This window comes from Salvelinus alpinus, chromosome 30 (genome assembly GCF_045679555.1).
Source record: "Salvelinus alpinus chromosome 30, SLU_Salpinus.1, whole genome shotgun sequence".
NCBI lineage: Eukaryota > Metazoa > Chordata > Actinopteri > Salmoniformes > Salmonidae > Salvelinus > Salvelinus alpinus.
The window spans coordinates 13,382,607-13,407,294 of NC_092115.1; the positions used below are offsets into that span (position 1 = coordinate 13,382,607).

At 43.0% G+C, this 24,688-nt stretch overlaps 1 protein-coding gene across 1 annotated transcript; it reads right to left on the minus strand.

Annotated features, from left to right (window-relative positions):
- Positions 1-888: 888 nt before the first annotated feature.
- LOC139559545 (phosphatidylinositol 4,5-bisphosphate 3-kinase catalytic subunit alpha isoform-like) lies at positions 889-22,876 on the minus strand. Its single transcript, XM_071375634.1, has 21 exons — positions 22,401-22,876; positions 21,072-21,482; positions 20,686-20,895; positions 19,957-20,207; positions 19,311-19,556; positions 15,410-15,495; positions 14,953-15,058; positions 14,077-14,229; positions 13,592-13,726; positions 13,097-13,221; positions 12,788-12,869; positions 12,393-12,557; positions 8,813-8,916; positions 7,961-8,132; positions 7,613-7,719; positions 7,302-7,423; positions 6,824-6,902; positions 5,888-6,058; positions 5,299-5,416; positions 4,500-4,651; positions 889-4,337 (listed from the first exon to the last, which is right to left on the minus strand). The coding sequence occupies exons 2-21, from the start codon at positions 21,421-21,423 to the stop codon at positions 4,067-4,069; spliced, it is 3,207 nt and encodes a 1,068-aa protein (XP_071231735.1). The 5' UTR covers positions 21,424-21,482; positions 22,401-22,876; the 3' UTR covers positions 889-4,066.
- Positions 22,877-24,688: the final 1,812 nt, after the last annotated feature.

Genomic DNA, 24,688 nt, shown 5'->3' on the forward strand with positions numbered 1-24,688 from the left:
GTCGGGTAGGAAACCCTTTAGTGGCCACCTGTATTTTTGTGTGTGTGTGTGTTGTGTGTATTCCATATGCTTGTATGTGTACATGTTCCTATGTCACAGGAAGATCCTCCAGGAACAGGTGTGGGTAGGGACAGGGCCAAGGCCCAGGTGATAGTCTGAAAGTGTTGGGGAGGACAGATCATCATCCTGGGCTTCACCATGTACTTTCTGGTTAGGATCACTCTGGTCAAACCCCATCTAAACAGGTAGGAAGGCCTTTGCGTCCTGTGTTGGAAATGACAGGGTGTGGTCTATCTTGGGTTAGTTATGAATTTTCTTGGGTCTCTACTGGTGGCCTGGCAAAACTCAACCAGAGACTGGAGCTGGGTAGTGAGGCAGCAGCGGGTAGGCAGACACTGACGGAAAAATCACACAGGGCAAATTCTACCAGCTCCCAAGGTGGTCTAGCTCTCCTATGTAGGATAACTCAAGTCAAGGTGACAGTGGCATACTACAATGTGTAATGGAACATAGCAAAGTGACAAGACATGGAGATTATATACTGTGTAGGTGATTCCCACTGTATGGAAGGAAGTCAATGGGCTGATGCAGTGTGAAATGGAAAAGAGGATTACGTTACCAACTATCTCCTGGGATGTTAGTTTCATGCACTAGGACTGTAGGAACTCCTACTGCATGTCTGAATTTGCTGACTTGAAGGAACATTTTTCCTGGTCTGGTTACTCATAGCAGGTACTTTGTCGATATGGGGTAGCAGTTAGCCTGGAGATGAGGCTAGATCTTACTGACACTGAATGTATCAAATTGAAACAATTTAGGATTCTTTTTTAATATATATATTTTTTTCTTTTTAATTATGAGATTAATGATAAAATGAGGCAAGAAATGGATCATTAGAAATGACATTTATTGGTTCTCAAAATATCTGGGGATACAGAGAAAATATTTTTTTTAGGAAACAGTACAATGAGTGAATGAATACAGGGTTCTATCCAGACATGGTACATGAATTAGTATGAAAGAATAATGAGTGCATAGTACAGGTCAAATGATATTTACAGGGATGAATAGATAACTTATGAATAGTGGGTTTTGAAAACATGCAGGATAGCTTTTCCTCGTTGTGCTTTTACACTGTGCTCATAGCCAGAACAGCAGACCTTCAGTGAAACTCAACTCGATACATTCTCCTCCTTACCAAACTCATGTTGTCCTTCATCACTAGTGTCTCATATTTCAATAACTACAAGCTGTCTAGCGGGGTGTGAAACCATGTACTATGCATAATTCCACTTTTTTTTGTTTAGTGATTATATTTTGAGTTAGTCTACATTTAGAATACAAAAATATATTACCTCTGTAGTTACTCAAGGAAAGCGATTTACACACATAAAGTTCATGGGGGCCAGACATTAATCCCTGGCCCCAGGATAGTATTGCTTATCTTCATGGTGTGACGACATTGTACCTCACAAGTAACAAAATGTCATTTAAAACATGAACTTCAAGTAAACAACACTTGGTTGAACAAAGGATCTTCAGGGACCTCATGCATTTGCAGTGAAAAGAAAAGGATGACATTTAACCACAATGAAAATGAAAGGAAAAATGTTCTATGATAGCGCTTGCATATTGTTTGTAATATGGTTATTGTAGTTGTCTTGTTTTGAATGGGACCTGCCCAACCATCTGTAACCTGCACAGAAACACACACCATGTCATTTGGTAAAAATTGGCAAACAACTGACTAATAAAAGTATCTTTATGCAATGAGAACTGCAGAATCCACACTTAAAAAAAAGGGCAGTTGTCAGGGAAGGCAAAACCACAAATTCACCTGTTACACTTTTATTGATCTTTAACAACTTTACTGAATAGGGAGTTCATATGACATAGAATGCTGGGGAAGTCTGTAATAGGGTCAAATCTATACATACTTGTATTCTGAAAATATAGGATGAAGCAAATTCCAATTCACCCAAAAACAATCTACGGTGGTTCCAAACGCTTTCTAAAATCTACGGTTAGATCTGAAAAAAAAAAAAACGAAAGTGAAAGGCTATTTTATTATTTATTTACAGTTCTTCCAGAGTCATCCTGTCAGGGAAGAAATCGGCGATACTGTCAGTGCATAATTGTGCATTCGTCTTCTGTGTACTGTCTTGTCTGTACAGTTGATAGACACCTTTGATGCTGTGTATATGATTAGATACTCCCATCGACTCTACTTTGCAGTACAGTACATAAAGATCAAATTGCATAGTGTAACAGAACTATAACGTTGCACATCCATTTTGCCCCCCATTTCCCTTTAAAAAAACAACCCGCAAAAAACAACAAAACGAAGAGGATGAATTCAATGAATTTACAGTTATTTTCTGTCAGTCATGGTAAACTTCTGTGTTGCATCCAACTGGGTGCTGGACGGCAAGCATTTTACACCAGAACGCTGCACACGCATCATAATACTGATGGACAAACAAACAAATACTGTAGAGATCAGTGCTACAAAGGAGATACACAGGGATTGGAATAGTAGTGACTCATGGTAAGACTGATAAGTCAGATGTAGTAGGAGATATATATCTATATAGTACTTTGGCTCAGTAGAAAATGAAGACTAAAAAGGAAAAATGTATGCATACAAGACCATTGGGATACTTCTGTACAAAATCTCAAACTTTGAGGTCACGAAACATGACTGTTTCCATCTGAGGAGGGGGGGGGGGACAAAATGTGTGATCGTCAATTGAGATCAAACACGATTTGTCAGAGTTCTGTTCGCTAGTCTTAGAGTTGACAGCAGACGATGAAAAGGACATCCTAGTGTCTGTCAACCATCCATCACTGGGAATTAACAATGCTGGTGGTATTCTGGGTTGTGTTCAATGGGCACAAAGAGGAAGAAAACATGATTGAAAGAGACTGCCAAGATTTGTCCAATAATTATTATTTTTTTGTTTTCCGTATCAAACCATTTTCCGTTGCGTGCCCTGGGCAGGTCTTCACGCTATCCTGGTGTGTTAGCAGGACATGACCCTGGGCAGGTCTTCACGGTATCCTGGTGTGTTAGCAGGACATGACCCTGGGCAGGTCTTCACGGTATCCTGGTGTGTTAGCAGGACATGACCCTGGGCAGGTCTTCACGGTATCCTGGTGTGTTAGCAGGACATGACCCTGGGCAGGTCTTCACAGTACCCTGGTGTGTTAGCAGGACATAACCCTGGGCAGGTCTTCACGGTACCCTGGTGTGTTAGCAGGACATGACCCTGGGCAGGTCTTCACGGTATCCTGGTGTGTTAGCAGGACATGACCCTGGGCAGGTCTTCACGGTACCCTGGTGTGTTAGCAGGACATGACCCTGGGCAGGTCTTCACGGTATCCTGGTGTGTTAGCAGGACATGACTCTGGGCAGGCTTTGATATAGGGGGGGAAAAAACGGCCATCATATCGGTATCGGCTGATAATACAATAGATTGATTCATCTTAAAAATGACATAACTTTTGCAAAACGGTTGTTTACAATCGTGGTTGTTCCCCTAATTTTACAAAGAGAAAACTGTGGCCATATTGCCATACCAATATGAGAAAGATAATGTCCAGTAAATATGATTATCACATCAGCCCGTAATTTCCGTATCGATGCATCCCTAATATCCACTTTTGGCGCCTCCTAGTGGATGGTATACAGATGTGCATTTCCCTCAGAGCTCAGAAGTTAGCAGATGATGTAGCGATCCGTTCTCTCAATTCATTCTATTCATCCAATGGCTCTATCCATTCATAGCTCCATCTGTGGACGCTAGCGTTGTCCGCTCTGCCATCTCAGCTCATGGCGTGCTTAACTGGCGGAAGGTGTAGAGATCCCCTCTAGTCTCTCCGTTGACACACAGTCCAGGCGGATGGTGTAGAGATCCCCTCTAGTCTCTCCGTTGACACACAATCCAGGCGGATGGTGTAGAGATCCGCTCTAGTCTCTCCGTTGACACACAATCCAGGCGGATGGTGTAGAGATCCGCCCTTGTCCTCTCTGCGTTGCTGCTACTCTCCGGGCAGATGGCCCCTCTCAGTTCATGGCGTGCTGGCGGATTGTGTGGAAGATCCAGTCCATCTTGGTGGTCCAGCCGCCGTGGTGGGCGTCGTTCATCTGCTTCATAAAGTAGTCCAGGGCCTCCTGCTCCGTCTTGTCCAGCGCCAGGGTCTTGCGGATGTAAGCTATGTCGTCGAAGGACTGCAGTTCGGGCATCCCCGAGCCCAGCATCATGGAAAACAGGTTGATGAAGAGGTTGGCGTGCTGCCGGATGGCCAGGTAGGCCTTGTAGCACATCTCCTGGAACCTGGTGGGAATGGAAGAACAACGGTGAGGGACGATTAGTCTGGGAAATGTTGAACCTAGCTAGGTTAGGAGATGTGTGTGTGAGATAAATAAAGTTGCATTGTATTACCGGTTGGAGTAATGATATCATTCTGTAACATAACACAAAATAGTGAAACTGTACCTCTCAAACTCCCTGGTTTTGGTGCACTCCTGGGTTCCTTTACTGATGACGATTAAGAAGTCCTGTGTCAAGACGAAGGGCACCCGCTCTCGCTTGTAGCCAAATTTCTTCTTCTTGTGATCCAGGAAATGGCCAAAGTCTATGTGGAATAGCTGCAAGGAGAAAATATATATATTTTTTAAATGTAACCTATAACCAAGGAACGTCAAGAGAAAAGAGTAGTGTGTAGGGTTGCAAAAATCTGGTAACTTTCCCAAACTTCCCCCGTTTTTCATAAATCCTGGTTGGAGGATTCTCGGGTTTCCGGCTTATTCCAGGAATCTTCCAACCAGTTCTACCTGCTACATAGAGCGTGTTGTTTTGAGAGCGGAGGAGCATCTTTACTCTATTCTCCCCTACTGCACCAGTCATCAATTATGTGTCAGTACAATAGCTTAGGTCCAGTTTTTCTCAAGTACTCATTACATTGTTGCTAGTGGTAGTTCTAAATGATCCTGTAATTACACAAGTAGTTTTTGTTTACATTGTGAACATAGTAGCTTCTTGACATCATAAATCTTAGTAAAATAACCAGTGGTGTATAGTCGAGGCCATATGCAACCAAAATGTACTTTATTTAAAGTCACAAAATAGAATGAACTTCGTGCGTCAAGATTTGAACCTCAGATTCTTGAGCTTGGATCCTGCCATTGGACGTGACGTAGCGCAGGCAGTGAAGCAGCTTTCATTGATTTAGAAGGAAGCATTTCCTCAACGGCTGACGGCTATAGTGTAGCAGGGCCATTAGTATGTGAAGTACCTGTCCATCATCTTTGACCATGATGTTGCTGTTGTGTCTGTCACCGATCCCCAGGATGAAGGTGGCTACGCAGTAGCCCGCACATGACCGTGTGAACAAGTCAATGGCCTGGTCGTACCTGGACACAGTTTAATGGGTTTTCCGTGAGTCAATGGCATTTAACTGAAGAGGAAGTTGTCATAACCCTATGGCATTTAACTGTAGAGGAAGTTGTCATAACCCTAAAGCATTTAACTGAAGAGGAAGTTGTCATAACCCTAAGGCATTTAACTGAAGAGGAAGTTGTCATAATAGGAATACCAAACACAGTACAATCCACTCCTAAGCAATTCCAGGAAACCTTTGCCCTGTGGAGAATAAACTTGATGTTGTCCCCCCATAAGCAACAGACTGTTCCAAATAGTTTCTCTGCTTGGAACTATGAAATGTCTCACCAAATCTCTATCCATTTCAATAGTATCATTTAGAATGAATTAGGATTGCTTAGAATGAAGCAATGTAGAAGAACGAAGCTACGTAGGCCTACTGGGCATGCGTTCTATGTAGTGTTCAAGTGTGGCTATTGGAACCTAGCCCAGGCATCACTCACATCTCCCCCCTGTTCTTGTCCTTGAGCCACTGGTGCAGTGTGTGGCTGTTGAACTGCAGCGCCCCCTTCAGGCCTCCTTTACACTGGATCTGCATGATGGTGTGGGAGTTTCTCACCACCTCTATCAGGCCCACGCAGTCGCCGATGGACAGGCAGCCGTAAGGCAGCATCCTGAATGACACAGAGGAAGCAATAGGATATATTTCAATTGATTTAAAACAGGAAATCCCATTTGAGACCAAGAAGCCCTGGCACACATTCATACAAATTCACAATTCCAACAATAAAAATATACAATATTTACAAACAATTTAAGAAAAGTAACTTACAAAATATGATCATGAAAAAGATTGGATGGGTCTATAAATCCCTCAAAGTACTACAGTCCAACACATCTATGCCTCCGTCTATCCAAACTCCTTCTTTAACCTCTCCTCTCCTCTCCTTCATCTATACTGATTGAAGTGGATTTAACAGGTGACGTCATTAAGGGATCATAGCTTTCACCTGGTCAGTCTATGTCATGGAATTCCAACCTATGAGGTTGGAATAATACTGTGGAATTGTTAAAATTATAATAATTCCCTTTTAGTGTAAGAGCTGTTTGAAAAGACAGCCTGAAATGTCAGCCTGTTTTGGCGGGATGGAGTTTTGGCCTTCCTGTGATAAATTAGTTAATAGACCAATAAGAAAACAACCTGACTTTCAATCCACCTACATGGACATTCTTCCTGCTCGTATCTCATTTAGGCTACACTGGTTTCAAGTTAAGAATTTACATCTATCAGCTCCTACAGAGAGGTAATGAACTCAACAGTTTAATGAATTGGACAAGTCGCTCCTAATTTTAGGCTCCTGCTATTAAGGAGAAGAACGCGAAGGGTGAAATCGACTATTCATGCGTGCTGCTGCCGAGCGGCTACAAAGAGACAGTACCTGAGATCAAGGCCCTGGTTCTGCCAGATGTTCTCCATTATTCTAATGATCTGCAAAGTCAGCATGTCCTGCCTCAGATCTGAAGGAGACAGGGGGGGGGGAGTGGAATAGCAAGATGATGAGCAGTCCAAGCTTTGATCACACTTTAAAATGCAGCGTTTCCCAAACTACCCCAAGGGGTGCATGTTTTGGTTTTTGCCCCTAGCACTACACAGCTGATTCAAATAATCAAAGCTTAATGATCAACGTTGAATAGTTGAATCAGTGGTGTAGTGTTAGGAGCAAAAAACAAAACGTGCACCCCTTGGGGTCCCCAGGACCGAGTTTGGGAAACCCTGCTTTAATGCATTATGAATCGGTGCCAGGGCAATCCAAAGTGAGTTTGGGGACATGCATGTAAAATGGAATCCTGTAAGCATGTTTATCGTCTAGTGAGTCAAGGGGGTTGAGTGATTCGATATGCATTAGCGAGACATACCATCTCCGTTTTTAAAGATGATCTCGTTGCTCTGGAAGAGCAGCTCTGACATCATGTCAGGGTTCTCCCAATTGAGCCACAGGGGCCGCTTGGCCGATGACATCATCCGGCACTCTTCCAAGCTGAAAGATAGTAAACATTGTATCAACACGGAGGCGCTGAGAATAACATTAAGAAAACATTTGACCTGTCATTAACCCTCAATTTCACAGGACACATTTCTTGGTTTCTTTGTTCAAACAATCCGGGGAAATATGTGGACGTTTGTGGTCATGTCTACTGCGTTTTCTGGATTGAAAAAGCGTCTGTACCGGAGGTTTCCCAGCTGGTGCGCTGGGTTGAGTGGAGAGGTGAAGCTCTGTAGGGCATCCATGTAGTCAGGCCGTTTCATCTGCTCCACCAGGAACTTCATCTGAACCTGAGGGCAGAGAGAGAGAGCGTCACTTTACTGCAAGGAGTCCATAGTCGTGAAGACCATTTGGGCCTGTTGGCTTGTAGAGCAGTTCCACTCGTTTTGCTTAGTATCTCTAGTTTGTTGTATGATTGTGTGTTGTTCTTTTGTGTTGTATTGAGGATAAGAAAAACTTGGTCATCTATTGAGGCTTCCATGTTAGGGCGTGAAGTGGAGTGGATGGGCCTTGACCACAGCGTAAATTGACCTTCTGGGCCTCGTCCTTCTTCTCCTGCTTGAGGAGGTCGGTAAGGTTGATGAGTTTCTCCATGGCCTCCACCTGTCTGCTCAGGTGCTTGAGGTACATGCCACAGGCCCGGCAGTAGGACTCCAGCAGCAGGCCAAACCGCTGGCTCACAGTCTTGTTGTGCATCTCCGACCTGGAGGCAGAGACAATAACTTATGTGATTGTGAACTACGGTTCAGCAGCAGACCTCTTCTACGACATGCTACTTCAAAATATACAATATAAATCGTTTTGCACCATTAATAAGTAGATAATAAATTTAAAAAATAACAATATTTTAGTCGCATTTTCATTCAATAATCTTAGTATGGCGAAATAAATAAGGCTTAGTTAATTCATTTAGACTTAATTTAACAGATAGATACAGCCCAACTGATAAAACTGCACAGTATGGATTTGTAAAGTTCAAATACAGCATAGTCTTGACCTTCAAGATATATCGTCAATGTCAAATACCATTATATGAGATTTAATCATATATCGACCTCATTGTGCACCCTCATACAAAATGTACAAGAGACTTCTCAAACTGCATGACCCATAGAAATGTATGCAAAAACATTTCCAAAACACATGTCTTGTGATTACGCAAATAAATGCATGAACACACAGTGAAAATAAACGTGTAACTTGATCTGGCGAATTGCGCTTGGTCAGCTTTTCTTTATGTAAACCCTGATATGCACAAATTAAGCTTTTTAGAGGACCTTGGAGAAAGATGTATTATCCCAGCAGAATGGCATTCCAGCTGCCTGTGGCAACTTCAAGCCATCCATAATACACACTGTGGAAACAACCGGAAAACAAACTCACTTGAGATGCCAAAAGAAGAAATGTCCTATCCGCTGATTGGTCAAAGCCTTCTTCAGCAGGAAGCGGGCCAGCGGGTTGTCGAGGTACTGTTCGTACTTAAGAACCTGGTGGCCAGAAAAAAAAACAGGGCACGTTTACAACACACACCCACATACAGTGCATTCGTAAAGTATTCAGACCCCTTGACTTTTTCCACATTTTGCTACATTACAGCCTTGTTCTAAAATGTATTAAATATTTGAGGTGAATAGTCGATTTCACCCTTCGTGTTCTTCTCCTTAATAGCAGGAGCCTAAAATTAGGAGCGACTTGTCCAAATCATTAAACTGTTGAGTTCATTACCGCTCCGTAGGAGCTGATAGATGTAAAATCTTAACTTGAAACCAGTGTAGCCTAAATGAGATACGAGCAGGAAGAATGTCCATGTAGGGGATCAAATTGTCACCAAGACTATTTACATTGACACCCTTGTTTTTACACTGCTGCAACTCTCTGTTTACTATCTATGCATAGTCACTTTACCCCTACCTACATGTACAAATTACCTCAACTAACCTGTACCCCCACACATTGACTCAGTACTGGTACCCCCTGTATATAGCCTCTTTATTGTGTAACTTAATTTTTTACTTTAGTTAATTTAGTAAATAATTTCTTAACTCTAATTTCTTGAACTGCATTGTTGTTTAAGGGCTTGTAAGTAAGCATTTCATGGTAAGGTCTTTTTACCTGTTGTATTCAGAACGTGACAAATAAAATGTGATTTATGTGGATTAAAAATCAGGTCTGTGCCTCGACACAATCCTGTCTCGGAGCTCTACGGACAATTCCTTCGACCTCATGGTTTGGTTTTTGCTCTAACATGCACTGTCAACTGTGGGACCTTATATGGACAGGTGTGTGCCATTCCAAATCATGTCTTATGAATTGACCACAGATGGCCTCCAATCAAGTTGTAGAAACATCTCAAGGATGAACAGGATGCACCTGAGCTCAATTTTGAGTCTCATAGCAAAGGGTCTCAATACTTATGTAAATAAGGTATATATATATTTTTTTAATGTTAGATATAAATTAGCATAAATGTCAAAAATGTCTGTTTTTGCTTTGTCATTATGGGGTAGTGTGTGTAGATTGTTTTTTTCCTTCATAAATTTAATACATTTTAGAATAAGTCTGTAACGTAACAAAAAGTAGAAAAAGTCAAGGGGTCTGAATACACTGTAAAGCAAAAAAGATTACTTTAGCAAACCACAGAAAGAGATCAGACGGAATAAATCCACCATGTAAAATAAAGCAGTTAGCCTAAGGGGTCACATTGAATTCTGTCATTACGTAGTGTTAATTATTTAAAACATTGTCAGATGGTGTCAAAACCCCAACTATCAAGATGGCAGTGGCATTCATGTTGGGTCAAAGAAAATTTATAGAATAGTATGTGGTTTCTATGTGGCCATTCTGTCTCTACACAGCACAGACTATGAGTGTGTCGTATTACTGTACCTGGATCAGCTGGACGAGGTATTCAGAGTCTGTCTGGTAGGTACACTACAGTTCAAAAGTTTGGGGTCACTTAGAAATGTCCTCGTTTTTGAAAGAAAATAAAAATAATTCTCCATTAAAATATCAAATTGATCAGAAATACAGTGTAGACATTGTTAATGTTGTAAATTACTATAGTAGCTGGAAACGGCGGATATTTAATGGATTATCTACATATGCGTACAGAGGCCCATTATCAGCAACCATCACTCCTGTGTTCCAATGGCACGTTGTGCTAGCTAATCCAAGTTTATCATTTTAAATGGCTAATTGATCATTAGAAAACCCTTTTGCAATTATGTTAGCACAGCTGAAAACTGTTGTGCTCATTAAAGAAGCAATAAAACTGGCCTTCTTTAGACTAGTTGAGTATCAGGAGCATCAGCATTTGTGGGTTCGATTACAGGCTCAAAATGGCCAGAAACAAAGAACTTGCTTCTGAAACTCATCAGTCTATTCTTGTTCTGAGAAATGAAGGCTATTCCATGCGAGAAATTGCCAAGAAACTGAAGATCTCGTACAATGCTGTGTACTACTCCCTTCACAGAAGAGGAAACTGGCTCTAACCAGAATACAAAGAGGAGTGGGAGGCCCCGGTGCACAACTGAGCAAGAGGACAAGTACATTAGTGTGACTAGTTTGAGAAACAGACGCCTCACAAGTTCTCAACTGGCAGCTTCATTAAATAGTACCCACAAAACACCAGTCTCAACGTCAACAAAACACCAGTCTCAACGTCTTTTGCCCATCTTAATATTTTATTTTTATTGGACAGTCTGAGATATGGATTTTTCTTTGCAACTCTGCAAAGAAAAACAAGATAGACTGACGAGTTCCAGAAGAAAGGTCTTTGTTTCTAGCCATTTTGAGCCTGTAATCGAACCCACAAATGTTGATGCTCCAGACACTCAACTAGTCTAAAGGCCAGTTTTATTGCTTCTTTAAAATCAGCACAAGTTTTCAGCTGTGCTAACATAATTGCAAAAAGGGTTTTCTAATGATCAATTAGCCTTTTAAAATTATAAACTTGGATTAGCTAACACAACGTGCCATTGGAACACGGTTGCTGATAATGGGCCTCTGTACGCTTATGTAGATATTCCATAAGAAAATCAGCCGTTTCCAGCTACTATAGTAATTTACAACATTAACAATGTCTACACTGTATTTCTGATCAATTTGATGTTATTTTAAATGGACAGAAAATGTGCTTTTCTTACAAAAACAAAGACATTTCTAAGTGACCCCAAACTTTTGAACACTAGTGTATTTATTACTGTACCTGGACCAGCTGGATGAGGTAATGAGTCTGTCTAGTAGGTATTTATTACTGTACCTGGACCAGCTGGATGAGGTAATGAGTCTGTCTAGTAGGTATTTATTACTGTACCTGGACCAGCTGGATGAGGTAATGAGTCTGTCTAGTAGCTATTTATTACTATACCTGGACCAGCTGGATGAGGTATTGAGTCTGTCTAGTAGCTATTTATTACTATACCTGGACCAGCTGGATGAGGTAATGAGTCTGTCTAGTAGGTATTTATTACTATACCTGGACCAGCTGGATGAGGTAATGAGTCTGTCTAGTAGGTATTTATTACTATACCTGGACCAGCTGGATGAGGTATTGAGTCTGTCTAGTAGCTATTTATTACTATACCTGGACCAGCTGGATGAGGTAATGAGTCTGTCTAGTAGGTATTTATTACTATACCTGGACCAGCTGGATGAGGTAATGAGTCTGTCTAGTAGCTATTTATTACTATACCTGGACCAGCTGGATGAGGTATTGAGTCTGTCTAGTAGCTATTTATTACTATACCTGGACCAGCTGGATGAGGTAATGAGTCTGTCTAGTAGGTATTTATTACTATACCTGGACCAGCTGGATGAGGTATTGAGTCTGTCTAGTAGGTATTTATTACTGTACCTGGACCAGCTGGATGAGGTATTGAGTCTGTCTAGTAGCTATTTATTACTGTACCTGGACCAGCTGGATGAGGTATTGAGTCTGTCTAGTAGCTATTTATTACTGTACCTGGACCAGCTGGATGAGGTATTGAGAGAGTCTGTCATCTGTTAAGTATTTCTCAAGGCACTTCACGGCAAAGTCTCGAATCATGGGATCGGGGAAGTTGCAGTCCAGCAACTCCATGGCTTGTTCTGGCTTTATGGCTGGCCAGTCCTTCAGAAGGCAATACATCTGGAACAAACAACAACAAATATAAAAATGCATGTCTAAAATAAAATGCAAAGTTCGAGGAAATGTAAAAATTTTAAATTTAAAAATATTTACTGACATGACCGTCTCAGAAATGGGACCAAATGGCTAAATGAGTCAAATCAATTAAAATGAATATGCAGCAAATAGCTCATGCTATGCTAGGCTATAAAAAAGACAAGTGTCAACAGTTGAAATGTGAGACTGTTTACCTGTGCAACCTCATCTCTGGAGTTCCATTTCACTGCCAGGAGAATCTTGGGAAGTATCTCTGGGATAGTGCCGCAGTAATGTCTACAGGAGGAGAGTATAGTGCATTAGTTTCCTCTCCTAACATCACATACTGGGCCTGTTAGTAGAAGAGCTTGTTGAGTAGCTTGAGCAGGTAACCAAACAATTTCAGAAAGGAAATGTTAGATAGATCTTGCGAGGGTTTTGTTTATTAGTTTTTCATAACAAATATGCATTTGTTGATGAAGTATACCCACTGTATGTACACACACACACACACTGCATGTTACCTGTGCCTCCACAGGAAGTCCTTCTCCTGCTCAGTGATTTCAGACAGTGGGTCTCTGTTACACACCAAGCGCAGCTGTTCGTTGTCACTGTCCGTCAGGGGGTTGTCCCTCGCCAGTCTGTTACTCTGCAATAGAGACCATTATGCTGCTTATTAAACGACAGTACTGGTGGGAAACAGGGTTGTGTTCAATAAACACTCCATTGTACAACGTTTTGCAACAGAAAACTAAAATCTGTGTTCTTATTGGACACACTCAGGTAGTACCCTCCCTGTTTCAAGATGGGGGGGGGGTTTTCTTCCTGTTTTGAGCCTACTGAACATGCCTCAGGGAGAGACACTATGAATGAAATATGAAGCCACAGGCGTCTCAGGTTGTGCGGTGACTGCTAGTGACGTCTCTAGTACACCCAACTTGTCAAATGCATTAAATCATCATAACAGATTAATGTACAATGTTAATATTGACTTGGAAACACAAACACTTGGGAATTACCAAACCGGTGTGGCAGTAGTTGAAGCCCAGCTCCCGGGATATGTTACAGTTGGCGTGCTCCTCGATGGCCGGCATGTCGGGGAACTTGACCGGGTTACTGAAGTGATCAAACTCCAGCTCCAGGCAAGGGGTTTCCTGTGGGCCCATGGTAATATAATGAAAAGGTCACAAGGGGTCATTCAAAAGGGCCTTAAGAGAACCATGGTGTCCTATTGTGGGGTTAGGTGGTGCGTCAATTAGTAATTAATAAGGGAGATAAGAGGCTTAGACAGCTAGAGGGGAGGTTTATTGCTAGCCGCTCGAGCTGTATGTGAATGGATTTGGGGTCGTGATGGTGTGTGTAACTTTGTCTCTGTAGGTGTGTATAGATGTGTGTGTGTGTAGATGTGAGTGTCTTTGAGAAAGTGTGTCTTTGCATCGGTCTCTGCGTGCGTGCGTGCATGCGTGCGTGCGTGCGTGTAGTCGAGCTAGCTAACACCTCCGACCTTGTTTGGATTGGAGCCAGTGACTCCGATGGCATTGAGCAGGTCTTCCAGGCCATGGGGCACAGGCCACAGGTTGAGGGCCATCTTCCCGGCCACTAGAGTGTGGGTGTAGTCAAACAGATTGATGTTGCCCCAGGCTAGCGGACAGTGCTCCTGCAGCAACAATACAGCAACGTTGGATTGGATTGTAATCAAATGTATGGAGTTGGATTGGAATCGTGGATAATGTAAATAGTTAAATTATTTTGTTAAAGGATATAGCATTCCAAGCAATGGAAGGATAAAATTTAAGGCGATGGTTGCACAAAGACAACAGCAGGATTGGTCAAAGCCAGGAAATGTACTGGTAATGTATTTTTTTCTCAAACTGGCGGCCCGAGGGCCACATCAGGCCCAAAAGCTGCTTCGCTCTAGCCCCCCCATGACAACACTAAGACCGACATTGCCCCCCCGCCCTGACAACAGTAACACCGACATAGGCCCCCCCTGACAACAGTAACACCGACATAGGCCCCCCTGACAACAGTAACACAGACATAGGCCCCCCACTGACAACAGTAACACAGACATAGGCCCCCCCCTGACAACAGTAACACCGACATAGGCCCCCCCCCCTGACAACAGTAACACCGACATAGGCCCCCCCCTGACAACAGTAACACCGACATAGGCCCCCCCTGACAACAGTAACACCGACATAGGCCCCCCCTGACAACAGTAACACCGACATAGGCCCGCCCTGACAACAGTAACACCGACATAGTCCCTCTAGTATTTTGAGTTTGAGACCTCTGATAGTTTCTGACGGGGAAAAAAGTTACTTTTGGTTTGGTCAAACTAAGTTCCTGGCACTGGTAGGCAGGAGGGAGAGCTCACCTCTTTAGCCCCCTTCCTCCCTTTCACAGAGCAGATGGACAGACAGAGGCGGGCGGCACGTGGGATGTCTGGAATGTACATGTCGTAGTTCAGCCACTCATTCCACCTGGGTTGGACAACAAGAACATTTCCCCCAATCAATCAAAAAAAACATACTTATGGAGCTAACAATAGGCTTCGCTATTTTACAAGGAGCACATGTGAGCCTAAGTTGAAAAATAAAAAAAGGCACACCGAAAGACATTTAGGAGCACAATGAAAAAGAAAGTAAAAAAAAGGTAGAATTGTTCATTTTTCTTGGCACACTGGTGCTCCTAAATTAAAATTCCAGGTCGCACAGCAAAATACTTGGGCGCATATGCGAGTAAAAATGGTCTCACTGTAAAGACCTGCAGTATGTGATTTAGCAAGTACTTCATTAAGAAAGCACAGTTTATTATGAAGCTGGATGGCATACCTGGGATTTGAGCATGGCACGCGCTGAGTGTTCACATTGTCACACAGCTGCTCCCCACCGTGGTAGATCCCAGTCCGGACATAGATCTAGATCAATAGCAGAGACACATCAATAATTTACGTAGATGCCTTTGATACAGAAACTGACATCCAGGACATTAGGGCCCAAACCGGATCTATTCAGATATTACATCTAAAATGTTGTTCCTCTTCATTACGAGGACCTGCACTGACATGTACAACAGAACTGACAACAGGATCGTGTTCAGTGGGGAGAAAACCTTTTGTAAAGGGGTACTGCCTGAACTTGTTCATATAGCTATATATCAAATCAAATTGTATTGGTCACATACACCCGCAATAACATCCGCTAAATATGTGTATCAAAATGCTCCAACAGTGCAGTAATATCTAACAATTCACAACAATACACACAAATCTTAAAGTAAAATAAATATCAGGACAAGCAATGTCGGAGTGCTAGCACAGACAGGAATATGTTCCGGGATTCATCCAATGGCATTGAGGAGTATACCACCTCGGTCACCGGCTTCATCAATAAAGTGCATCGACGACGTTGTCCCCACAGTGACCGTACGTACATTTCCCAACCAGAAGCCATGGATTACAGGCAACATCCGCACCGAGCTAAAGTCAGGAGCTGCCGCTTTCAAGGAGCGGGACACTAATCCAGATGCTTATAAGAAATCCTGCTATGCCCTCAGACGAGCCATCAAACAGGCAAAGCATCAATAAAGAACTAAGATTGAATCCCACTACACCGGCTGTGATGCTCTTTGGATGTGGCAAGGCTTGAAAAATATTATAGACTACAAAGGGAAACCCAGCCGCGAGCTGCCCAGTGAAGCGAGCCTACCAGACGAGCTAAATGCCTTTTATGCTTGCTTCGAGGCAAGCAACACTGAAGCATGCATGCGAGCACCAGCAGTTCCAGACGACTGTGTGATCACGCTCTCCGTAGCCAATGTGAGCAAGACCTTAAAAAAAGTCAACATCCCAAAGCCGCGGGGCCAGACGGATTACCAGGACATGTACTCAAAGCATACGCTGACCAACTGGCAAGTGTCTTCACTGACATTTTCAACCTATCCCTGACCGAGTCTGTTATACCTACATGTTTCAAACAGACCACCATAGTCCCTGTGCCCAAGAAAGTGAAGGTAACCTGCCTAACTGATTACCGCCCCGTAGCACTCACGTCGGTAGCCATGAAGTGCTTTGAAAGGCTGGTCATGGCTCACATCAACACCATCATGCCGGAAAGCCTAGACCCACTTCAATTCGCATACCACCCCAACAGATCCACAGATGACACAATCTCAATCGCTCTCCCCACTGCCCTTTCCCACCTGGACAAAATGAACACCTATGAGAATGCTGTTCATTGACTATAGCTCAGCATTCAACACCATAGTGCCCACAAAGCTCATCACTAAGTTAAGGACCCTGGGACTAAACACCTCCCTCGGCAACTGGATCCTGGACTTCCTGACGGGCTGCCCCCAGGTGGTAAGGGTAGGCAACAACACATCTGCCACGCTGATCGTAAACACTTGGGCCCCTCAGGGGTGCGTGCTTAGTCCCCTCCTGTACTCCCTGTTCACCCACGACTGCGTGGCCAAGCACAACTCCAACACCATCATTAAGTATGCTGACGACACAAGAGTGGTAGGGCTGATAACAGACAACGATGAGGTAGGCTATCGGGAGGTGAGAGACCAGGCAGTGTGGTGCCAGGACAAGAACCTCTCCCTCAATGTGAGCAAGACAAAGGAGCTGATCGTGGACTACAGGAAAAGGAGGGCCGAACAGGCCCCCGTTAACATTGATGGGGCTGAAGTGGAGCGGGTCGAGAATTTCAAGTTCCTTGGTGTCCACATCACCAACAAACTAGAATGGTCCAAACACACCAAGACAGTTGTGAAGAGGGCACAACACCTTTCTCAGGAGACTGAAAAGATTTGGCATGGGTCCCCAGATCCTCAAAAAGTTCCTACAGCTGCACCATCGAGCGCATCCTGACTGGTTGCATCACCGCCTGGTATGGCAACTGCTCGGCACCTGACCGTAAGGCGCAACGGAGGGCAGTGTGTACGGCCCAGTACATCACTAGGGCCAAGCTTCCTGACATCCAGGACCTATATACTAGGCGATGTCAGAGGAAGGCCCAAAAAATTGTCAAAGACTCCAGTCACCCAAGTCATAGACTGTTCTCTCTGCTACCGCACGGCAAGCGGTGCCAGAGCGCCAAGCCTAGGACCAAAAAGCTCCTTAACAGCTTCTACCCCCAAGCCATAAGAGTGCTGAACAATTAATCAAATGGCCACCCGGACTATTTACTGTACATTGACCCCCCCCCCTTTGTTTTTACACTGCTGCTACTCGCAGTTTATTATCTATGCAGTCACTTTACAAATTACCTCGACTAACCTGTACCCCCAAACATTGACTCGGTACAGGTACCCCTGTATATAGCCTCGTTATTGTTATGTAATTTTCTTGTGTTACTTAAAAAGAAAATGTTACTTTATTTAGTAAATCGTTTCTTAACTCTTTCTTGAACTGCATTGTTGGTTAAGGGCTTGTAAGTAAGCATTTCACGGTAAGGGCTACACCTGTTGTATTCGGCGCATGTGACAAATAAAATTCGATTTGATTGACTAAAATACAGTAGAATAGAATACAGTATTTACATATGAAATGAGCAAATATGAGCCCAAGCCCCCCAAAAATAACTGAATTAAAATAATGATTGTGCTGTTATATAATACATAGTCTACCGCATATTACACACGGCAGAAAAACATTCACACACAGTAAAGAGACCCCAACATAGTGACTTAAGATCTCTTCGGAACATAATTGGTCTAGACTAAATAAATCAAATTCAGATTTAGCCTACAATTATAGTAAATTTGTTTTAGATTTTGAATAGCCTAGTAAGAGGGCTTTTTTATATAATTAATAGGCTGACAATACCTTCAGCTACAGAATATCTAACCACTGCGTTTCTGTCTCCCCCCTCCCCTCTCCTTCATTCCTTTCTCCAACACGCAGAGACTCAAACTAAGCACTGGGTAGCTGCAGGAACAGGGTTGGAGAGCCTATGGCATACAGAGTTTGGGCACAATATCACCTGTGGCACAGCGAAATGACCGGAGTAGCCTACCCAACTTGAGTGAAAAATGTACCGGCGGGAATGTCCTCCATTCGCTATTCCAGTGCATATGGATTTTTTTTTAAATCCCATGCCCATTTGATTATGTGGCATTCTAAATTGAAACTAATTTTACATATTAGTAAAGATTAAATTGAGAAGTCTGATGGGTCAAAATATGATCACTTGAGAGAACAGCGTGAGGCAAAGAACAGAGCACCAACTTTTTTTGTGTGAATTATATTCTTGCTTACTATAAAATCATAATATAATGTCACAGGACTTATAAGCATATCTTGTATGCTAAAAAGCCTACAGCCTATGACATGGCACATATCCAGATAACATACAGTAGGCCAACTCATATTCTGTTCTTCTGAAATACATTTTCTTCATATCATGTTTCTTTAGACCTGCCTAAAATAAATAATGCATTTATTGTGTTGGTGTATAATCAATTGATTTATTAGACTTTTTTTTAAAATGTAGATGTTCCAAAGGCAGGCATCAGAGGCTTGTATGCATGGAGCCTGGAGATGCTAAAAGTGTTTGTTAATTAACGGTCAATTACCGTGAGACCGGCAGTCTTTTGCATGACAATAACCGGCTGACAAAAATGGAATGACCGCCACAGCCCTAAACACAGGTATTCGTTATCAGTTGCAAAACATTTCATTACGATATGCTCTACTGAACACAACCCAAAAGTCCTCAAGTACAGTACCTTGTCAATGTCCCTGATGTTTACATTGACATAGGTTGCGCACAGTATCCTGATCCTCAGCGTGCCGTTGATGGTCCACAGGGACTTGGTGGCCGTCTCGCCGTTCATATAGGGCGTTGCCGTGGAAATGCGTCGGGCGTACGAGGGCATGGTAAAGGTGTCGATGGGCAGCTGGGAGTAAAGGCTATCCTTGGCCATTAGCATGAGGTTGGGCATGCGCCCCAGCATGATGCAACTCCTCACGTACTGGAAAGGAAAGGCATAGACATAAGGACATTAGACACTACACCAAGCCAGAGGTAATTGAACATGCAACGAATGGCTACCTATGTTTTGCGCATCTGCTTTTACCGGTGTAACATTGCTAGCTAGTCATTGGCCAGTCATTCTAAAAGGCTTCAGACAGGATTCAAAGGAAGAATGTCCTAACAGAGTACGCTTGTAAAAGTGTTCTTTTTTTCCTCTCTCAAACGCCAACATTTCAGATCAGACTGTTGCCATAAAAAGCAGCATTTGGGAATTATTTCTTTGGTATCATATTTAAAAACACACCGGCAAGAGACAAACTACATCAGATGTGTAATTGTATTCATATTCAAGACGTGGAGTACGCGTCAGAGCAATGTGTGTGTGGGTCTGTGTTTACCTTGTACTGGCTAAGGGGGTACTTCTCCAGCAGGTACTCGTCACAGCCGCAGACCTTGAGGATGTACTTTCCCTGATACTCCTGCACACACATCTTGAGCTGCTCGTGGGACAGCAGCATGCTACGCGTCTTCTTGCGGATGGCCTCTGCGATCACATGCTCCGGCACGCAGTCGTGATTGATCTTCAGGGTGTACTTCTGCTTGTCGTTGCTCGGTGACACGATGACCCAGATGACCACTATGATTTGACCTGGGGGAGAAAAGAATATGGTGGTCAGTCACAGGGTCCTGAAAAAATTTGTTACTACAGTAACATGGCAAAAGTAAGCGAGGTAAATGTTCAAGTTCAAGTCTTCCACCGTCCAATCAGAAATGTCACACCATGTCTGATTGTATTACTTAAAAAATAAATATACTTTAGTTTATTTAGTAAATATTTTCTTAACTTCATTTGATGAACTGCATTGTTGGTTAAGGGCTTGTAGGCAAGCATTTCACGGTAAGGTCTACTGGACTAAGGAATACCTGTTGTATTCGGCGCATGTGACAAATTTAATTTAATTTTAATTGATTAAAATCACATAAACATATTTAAAACAAGTGGATGGTGATTCTGTCAATGTTTAGAATAGTGTCGGTTTATAGAATATTAGGCTGTACGTGGCTGGGACATTTTGCCTTTCCCAGACCAAAACCTTCTTTATGTATCACTGTCTCCCATTTCCTACCTTTGTCAAGCTTATTGAAGATGTGCTTGGGCAGTTCTACTGACGACTCTACATTGGGAGGGTAGACGTACAATGCTCTACTGATGGGTCCATTAGTGTCTCGGAGGTCCACAGACTCCTTGCAGACATTCAATATGTTTCTTCTAAAGTCCTGCACTTCCGAGTCCTTGACCAGGTCAAACTCACATATAGGCATTCCTATTGCAAAACCTGTACAAAGAAAAATAACATTTCATGTACTCCTTCCTATAGCTTCAAGATACATTGTATCAAGCTTAATCACACTCAGTATTCATTAATGAAATTTGAAAACAGCCAGATGTCACACTATACTCAAAGAAAGCACCTATGTGACCAAATATAAAGAATACGAGAAACATACATACCAATTTCTCGGTTGAGTATTTTCTCCTCTCGGTTGCCCACTGGTTCGATGACTTTCAGGAAGGCCTGAAAAAGCCTGAGGTCGCACAGTCTCCTTGTCTCATCATAGAACTCCTCTCTCTCAGCCTCTTGGGTAACGCTGACAAAGATGTAGGAGGTCTCCTCCTGTAGGAGGTGGTGGAGAGGATACTTCCTGGCCTCTTTGAAGAGTTCGTGTTTGACCGAGATGAGTGTTGCCTCACGTGTGCACACCAATGTCAGAATCATCCCATTTGGGAGAAGGCAGTCCACCTGGATGCTCGGGGGCATCAAGTGCATGCCCCATAGTTCCCCAGAAGACGGTCTGGGAGGCATGGTGGTCAGGTCGGCTGCTCCTCACTATGCTAATAATTAGGATGAGACGGGTCGACCAACTGGACAGAGAGAGAGGGGGACAATTCCATAAGACGCAGTGACCTGTTTAAAAAATCTCCATACTGCTAGCTAAATATATTGAATGAGAGTGGAAGTGCAAAAAACGAATTACTATCACATTATAATCAGGCGGTTGCTTACAGTACATTATAAAATGATGAACTCAAATTGTTCATTGTCCCAGAAAATGTAAATGCATGGGGACAGCTCAAGCATGAAAAAGGACATATGTTGCTCAAAGAAAATATTAAACATAACAATAGGTAGTTTGGTAGCTAAGTGGAGAGGTTGACAGCTCAGTCAGTGTAATCATTAGCTAGCTAATGAACAAGCTGTCACAACAAGCAAAGCCAATGGAATTTGAAGACAGTAGCTAGCTGGTTAACTAGCTTGCTAATAAAGTAACTAGTTAGCTAGTTGTTTAGCTAATTTGGCAACATATTAATTCAGAGAAATATGAGTCTATTAGGATGGCAAAAGTTCGAGAACTAACCGGCAATTGTTATTTTATTTTTCCTTGCTAGAATGCGTCTAGTTACAGAGTTAGCTTAAACATTTAACATAGCTAGCTAAAACACCGGTGCTACTACCTAGCAAGTTTGCTAATATTAGCTGACAAACCGCTAGCCATTAGCTAGTTGTTTGTGCCGACTTAGCTAGCGTGTGCCAGCTAGCCTAGCTAATTGTCCAATGCCTCATTATGCAACTATGCCGTACTGTTGTCTCGTTGAAAAGTATGTATTTATTTGATATGCATTTTGACACCTTTTCTCTTTTATGATTAAATACCTGGCATCTGCAGACAAACAATAGTTTGGTTATTGTCTCGCGCAAGTAACGCCCTGTTTTCACTCATAACAGGCAACTTTCTCCCGATAATAGCTAGCTAACGTTAGCTAAACAAACCCAATTCGTACCCGTTCTACACCTCCTCAGTCGTAGCGCTTGCTTGCACCTCCATCCAAGTCTCAGGGCAGTCCGATTTCTCAACAAAGACGTCGTTGGCTATAATATATAGTTTTCCCAAGGAATAAGTTCATTACATTCCATGGTGTGAAGTCCACCCCAATAGCGAAAAATACTGCATTTTGATGGCTCACAAGCCGCTAGTGTTCGTTTAGCCAAAGCTAGCTGCCTGACTTCTCGTTAGTACCGCCCCATACATAGGCCCCCGTGGCATCGGGATTTGACCTCGAAGACATGATGCATAGAACGTTCTCTGTCGTTCTTTTCAAACACTGTATTCCATTTCACCAACAGCATTTTATACATTTGACATTCAGCTTAAACGTGTAAGAAAACACACTCTTGAAATAAAATTGTTCAATTCTGACAGCATGGCAACACAATTCAAGTAAAAATGCATTAATAGTAGGCCAGGAGTTGGTGGCCAGGGATTGCTATTAGGGAGGACCAGGGGTGGGTTTCACTGATGGTTTGAATCGAATGTTTTAATGATGGACTTGAACAAAACCCTGACCTACAGCCCACCAGAGCCATTACGCTTTCTTCTATGAGGTTTAATGGCGGTTAACATCCAATAAATGTTCCATTACGGCCACCTACTAGACTGGAGTATACGTCCCTTATACTTTGCTTGGATTGTTATTATTTTTAAATAAAAAAAATACTAATAAATCAACAAATACCCTACCATGTAACCGTACAGTCACTAAAAACCTACCACCCAACTCCTCTATTTTAATATATCTAACCCTACCTCAGGCCAACAGCCTGAATGAACAGGACACCACCACTCAACACACCCTGTAACTCTTTAGAGGTCAAATCTCATACACCCAAATACCTCTCTGCAGCTGCCACCACAACTTCAATTTTCTCCATCTTACGTTCCATTCCTGCAGTACAGATGATATCCATTACTATATCCAAGGGTCTTTGGCCTGGTTTGCTAACTACCTCTCTCAAAGAGTGCAGTGTATAAAGTCAGAACATCTGCTGTCTCAGCCACTGCCTTTCACCAAGGGAGTACCCCAAGGCTCGAGCCTAGGCCCCACGCTCTTCTCAATTTACATCAACATCATAGCTTAGGCAGTAGGAAGCTCTTTCATCCATCTATATGCAGATTAAACAGTCTTATACTCAGCTGGCCCCTCCAACAAACTTTCTCTGCCCTTAACCTTGTTCTGAACATCTCGAAAACAGAGATCATGTGGTTTGATAAAAAGAATGCCCCTCTCCACACAGGTGTGATTACTATCTGTGAGGGTTTAGAGCTTGAGGTAGTCACCTCATACAAGTACTTAGGAGTATGGCTAGACGGTACACTGTCCTTCTCTCAGTACATATCAAAGCTGCAGGCTAAAGTTAAATCTAGACTTGATTTCCACTATCGTAATCGCTCCCCTTCACCCCAGCTGCCAAACTAACCCTGAGATGTAATTTATAGATCGGCAGGTTAGGGTGCTCTCAAGTGGCTAGATGTGTTTACTTTCCACCTGGCTACCCCTACTCCGGCCAACAGCTCAGCACCCCCTGCAGCAACTTGCCCAAGCCCCCCCCCCCCCCCCCCCCCCACACACTTCTCCTTCGATCCCTACAGATCAGCTGGGCTCGACAATCTGGACCCTCTTTCTAAAATTATCCGCCGAAATTGTTGCAACCCCTATTACTAGCCTGTTCAACCTCTCTTTCGTATCGTCTGAGAACCCCAAAGATTGGAAAGCTGCTGCGGTCATCCTCCTCTTCAAAGAGGGAGACACTCTAGACCCAAACTGTTATAGATCTATATCCATCCTGCCCTGCCTTTCTAAAATCTTTGAAAGCCAAGTTAACAAATAGATCACCAACCATTTCGAATCCCACCGTACCTTCTCCACTATGCAATCTGGTTTCCAAGCTGGTCATGGGTGCACCTCAGCCACGCTCAAGGTCCTAAACAATATCATCACCGCCATCGATAAAAGACAGTACTGTGCAGCCGTCTTCATCGACCTGGCCAAGGCTTTCGACTCTGTCAATCACAGCATTCTTATCTGCAGACTCAATAGCCTTGGCTTCTCAAATGACTGCCTCGACTGGTTCACCAACTACTCTTCAGATAGAGTTCTGTGTGTCAAATCGGAGAGCCTGTTGTCCGGACCTCTGGCAGTCTCTATGGGGGGCCACAGGGTTCAATTCGGGCCGACTCTTTTCTCTGTATATATCAATGATGTCGCACTTGCTGCTGGTGATTCTCTGATCC

Excerpts from the sequence above, each read along its gene's own strand:
- LOC139559545 (XM_071375634.1), bottom strand. The coding sequence starts at position 21,423 with ATGCCTCCCAGACCGTCTTCTGGGGAACTATGGGGCATGCACTTGATG. Across the intron at positions 12,558-12,787 it reads CCAGAGATGAGGTTGCACAG|ATGTATTGCCTTCTGAAGGA; the intron begins GTAAACAGTCTC and ends TGTTTGTTCCAG. Across the intron at positions 8,917-12,392 it reads ACCTCATCCAGCTGGTCCAG|GTTCTTAAGTACGAACAGTA; the intron begins GTACAGTAATAA and ends TCTGGCCACCAG.